The 4,896-nt window shown below is 27.2% G+C and overlaps 1 protein-coding gene across 1 annotated transcript; it reads right to left on the reverse strand.

Moving 5' to 3' along the window:
- Positions 1-1,310: 1,310 nt before the first annotated feature.
- LOC145111488 (uncharacterized) lies at positions 1,311-3,882 on the reverse strand. The gene is made up of 10 exons (XM_079047756.1): positions 3,736-3,882; positions 3,392-3,663; positions 2,993-3,120; positions 2,834-2,918; positions 2,738-2,741; positions 2,240-2,448; positions 2,038-2,158; positions 1,765-1,947; positions 1,607-1,675; positions 1,311-1,535 (listed from the first exon to the last, which is right to left on the reverse strand). The coding sequence occupies exons 1-10, from the start codon at positions 3,880-3,882 to the stop codon at positions 1,311-1,313; spliced, it is 1,443 nt and encodes a 480-aa protein (XP_078903882.1).
- Positions 3,883-4,896: the final 1,014 nt, after the last annotated feature.

The following is a 4,896-nucleotide window of genomic DNA, read 5'->3' on the forward strand; positions in this document are numbered from 1 at the left end:
TATTTACGTTTCAAATTGAACAATCCATGATATAAGTGTAAAAATAAAGTTCTTTTGGCAGAAATTACATTGCTATAATCAGCAACGAATAAAAGTACATATAAGATCTTGAATTGGAGACATGAATTTATCAAGTAGAAGAACCTTAAAACTAAATTAGGAAATTGAAGAACATATTTATAAACGTTATATTAAAAAACGTATCAGTAAACAAAATGTATATAAATTTTTGTTAACGATTCACAAGTTAAATGATAAGTTAGTTGTAAATTGTTATGAAACAGGGATCATTTACGCAAATTGACCTTAACATGGACCATTTCTATGTATAGATAGAAATGAAGAACGAAAACAAATATTTGGGTTAAAGCTAAGTCATTTGTTGTGTCGAGACATGAATTTATAAAGTAGAAGAACCTTAAAACTAAATTAGGAACTTGAAGAACCTATTTAGAAACGTTATGTACAAATTCAGAATAAAACTTTAATGGCAATTTTGGGGACCCGGATTCCACCATTAGTACTATTGGACTCGCATTCTTTCAGAAATATTGGTTATTGTAAGTTCAAATTCTGACATTTAAAAAAAAGAAAAAAGAAAAAAAATCTAACATGAAAAAGAAAGAGAAAGTTGTAAATTTGACAATTACAATCAGCAAACAAAAAAAACAGTTAAATAAAAAACATTAAAAAAATTGAAATAGTAAAAAAGAAAGTACATTTCTATTTAACTGATTTTGATCGATAGAAATACGCAATGTTATCATTTGTTTAAGTGATTTATGGGTAAATAACTTAGTAAAATACAGTTAGAAATACACAATGTTATTATCAAAGGATTTTTTTGGTGAAGTTCAATAACAAATACCTAATATTACTTAATGTTTATATTTGATGTCTAATATCATGATACTTTTATTTTTCTATACACAAATAAATGATAGTACATTGCTATTTATTGTATTAATCCCTAGATTAATGTTTACTCCTTAATGAATACTTTTGAATGAAGAATAAAGTCATAATAAGATGTTATATTATCTAATATTGAATAAATAATAGTCATTTGGGAGATAAAAGCAATGTTGTATAAAATCAGTTCTACCAAAATCAAAATAACATAGTAAACGACATTATAGGAATGAAAAAAATAACACAATGTATATTCAAGAAATAAATATAAAAACCATCAAATCCCAAACAAAAACCATTCAAAACCAATCCACCTAAAAATGTAAACGGCTTAAGAGTCTATGATGCAGAAAGAAAATTAACCATGAAGTAAGATTGTTTGTAAAAGTAAAATACATTTACTTTTCTTTCTTGGGGACCAAAAGAGGCATTGGTTGTTCATCCGGTGGTGACAATCGAGCAGACTTAGATGTTGACAAATTATCTATTTCATCAAGATCTATGCATGTAGCAAGGTTTCTTTTCAACTCAGTTGGTGTAGAAATCAACTTTGTAGGACTTGTTGCAGTTGAGTTGTCCCTAACACAAGGTGTTAAATTGTCACCTGTCTGTGAAAAAGAATCCTAAAAAAAATTTAGTTAGTTGTTATACATTAAAACATAATACTTCAGAATTATAATTTAAAAATTACAACCTTGACAACTTTGGTCTCTTGGTAACCAATATCTGAAGAACCAATCATGAATGAATCCGAATTAGCACGCTGCATCATCAGATCAAAAACAAAATGCTATTGAGTCAGATATTGTTGGGTCAAAGTGGCAAAAACTAAATATAATTGTTGAAAATAACCTGTGGAATAATATTCTTTGTTTCCAGTTCATCAATTATGTCTTCATTATCGGTTAATCTTGATATCCCATAAATATTACTTTTATTAGTGACATTGTAACTTGAGATATCAATCTTAATTGCCAACTTTTTGTCCACCACAACTTTCAACTCCATTGGATACAAATCCAAATTGATGCCAAGCTAAAATATAAATAAATATTGTTAGAAAATTTGTGAATAAATATATAATTGTATAACATAAAGAAGTAATTTAGAACTATAAAATAATACCTTCTTGTTTTTATCATACAACTCTTTAGCTGTATATTTAAACAACTTCTTTGCTTCTTGATCAAATAAGGTTAACGTCAAGGTACCTGTGTTGTCGTGAACCCGAAGTGAGATTTTAAATCTAAATAAAGTATAAAATCATATTATATTACACAATTATGATAAACATATATTGTTTTTATATAAAATAAATATGTAATACTTTGGAATAACCGAAATTTTGATATTTTTGCATTTAGGATTAGCACATTCATAAGTAACGATTTCGGCCACTTCACGAGAACCATCAACCTTATCAGTAGAAGACTCTTTTTGTTTTGTTGACTTTTTGCAGTTGCTACAAGCAAGGTAATACCAACATATGTTTTGACGTATTCCCTTAACAGTACCAACAATAACGACCGTTTTTTCCTGGAAATTTAAATAATGTTTAATGTTAAGAAAATGTTAGTTTATGCCGGTGTATGTTAGTTTCGTTATAACAATATACTATGTTTGTTTCTTAAACTTTTAAAATTTAAAAATAAAAGTGCATTAAAGTAACAACTTTAAAAATAACATAAAGTACCTCCAAAGGTTCAAACACATCATCAATATTCGAAAACAAATTATTTTTCAGAAAGTCATCGTGTTACGTGTCTTGTTTTGATGCAATCATCTTGATTCCACCTTATGAAAGTTGTTGTCCATTTTTAGATACCAGTCTGTTCATTGATAAAAAAAGAAAGGTATTACATTTATTATAGTATGAAATAAGTAAATATGATAATACAAAGGAAATTATAAATCAAAATACTTGTTTTTGTAGATTGTAATTTCATCGATATCATTGTTTACGAACAACCTACTAACATCAAAGTAAGTGGATGTAAAAGGACGGCCTGCAAAAATAAAATTGATTATTAAATTATAAATATAAAATCCTTAAAAATGGTTGTTAATTATAATTACAAACCATTAATAAACTTCACTTTGACAAATTGAACAATAACAACAATTGGAGCAATGATGTTATTGTTAGCAAGAAAATCATGCATGTAGTATGCATTATGACCCCACAAAGTTACCTTAAGCTTAGTATCCCTGAAAAAATAAAGAAATAATGTAGATAATTTAAAAGAAAATATATTATTTGTTTATGATAATGGTGAATACTCTATATCTTGAAGATGCATAAGCATTTTATGTTTTGATTTATCTTGTTCCGAGGTGTCCATACGCCCATATTAAAAAATGTGTCCAACAATATCTACAAGAGCAACAAAACATATGCTTAAGTTAATAAAAATTATGAATTTATAATAAAAAGAAAGAAAGTTGGATGCTATATAAGAAAAATTAATATTAAAAGAACCAACCAATATAGTTTGACTCCACGATGTTGTTAGAAAGAATCGTATTGAAGTCAACAAAAGCAAAGCCATGTGCAGAACCAGAAAAGTTTTCACACTCTTTTAGAGTTGTATCGGGATTTAAAGTAAGTTTTCTGTCCGGATCAGCAAAGTTAAAGTTTGAAGTTTTTGGTGCGACATTAGGTTTTCTGATGTATAATGAAGTGTCCTCTTTAAAATAGCGCTGGAATTTAGGAAACCATTTCTTCAGACAAGATGCATGAATTTTCCTTCCCTAAAAAATAATTAATTTACAAATATCAATAAATATTTATAAAAATAATAATTGAATATATGCATGTTATACCTCCTCATCCATCGGAATCGTTTCAATCGAGTATGTGTCATTTGCATCAAATTTTGACTTTTGAGTCCAAAGACGTATGATGCGAACCTTAATTGTGAAATCGTCCTTGATTGAGTCAATCTCCTTTACTGGAGTAATATCTTCCATTGTACCTTGAAAATTAAAAAAAAAAAGCTGTATATTTAACAAAATTTTTTGAATATAATCAAAAAAATCATAAAGAAAACATATACTTAAAAAAAAGTACATTGCTATTTAACTGATTTTGATCGATAGAAATACACAATGTTATAATTTCTTTAAGTGAGTTATGGGTACATAAATGAGTTAAAATACATAAGGAAAAAACATGATTAACAGTTTATAAAATACATTGCTATTCAACAATCCGTTATAAAGGTACATGATGAAACAATTTATAAAAAACAATTAAATACATTTAGGAAAAAATATGATTAATTACAGTTTATAAAAAAACAGGGTTAACAGTTAAAAAAAACAGTAAACTGACCTGGTTGATTATGCAGTCCAAAACTAAAAAGTCGATGAATATATACCCTGGATATAGGAAAAACACACTGCAACCACAAAAAAAATGAGCGATAAATCCATGAGTATACCATCGATATATTAAAAAAACAGATGAAACAATGTAGTGTCCTTACTTGATGAATAAAGTCTGATCTATGCGTAGTGAAACAGGAAGGTAAACACACATGTAAAGGAGTATATATATCCGACTGATAATCGATTGATGATTTATTGGGATTGAAATTTGATTTGCTGATTTTTTGGGAGTGATAGAGTTTAACATTTATTTTCTGCCATATTTGTTGCAGAATTATATGGTATAATTGAAAATTCAAATTTCAAATATCCTGATTTCATGATTTAAATATTTACCGATTTATAAAAAGATTTTTCAAAATTTTCGACTTTTCAGTGATTAATAACATGAAGGGCAATTCTGGAATATTAGTTAGATCAAATGAGCGGGAAAAGCCAAGACGGATGGACTAAGGTGGTGCCACGTGTCATCTAATGTACTGTTTTCTTAGAAGAAAAGATATATATATATATATATATATATATATATATAGTGTACTAAAATGCACCAATATGAATTTAGTAAAAATTATATTATTATTTAATAAAATAAAA

The sequence above is a fragment of the Lactuca virosa genome, chromosome 5 (genome assembly GCF_052849685.1).
Source record: "Lactuca virosa cultivar CGN04683 chromosome 5, Lactuca_virosa_CGN04683_v6, whole genome shotgun sequence".
In the NCBI taxonomy this organism is placed as follows: domain Eukaryota; kingdom Viridiplantae; phylum Streptophyta; class Magnoliopsida; order Asterales; family Asteraceae; genus Lactuca; species Lactuca virosa.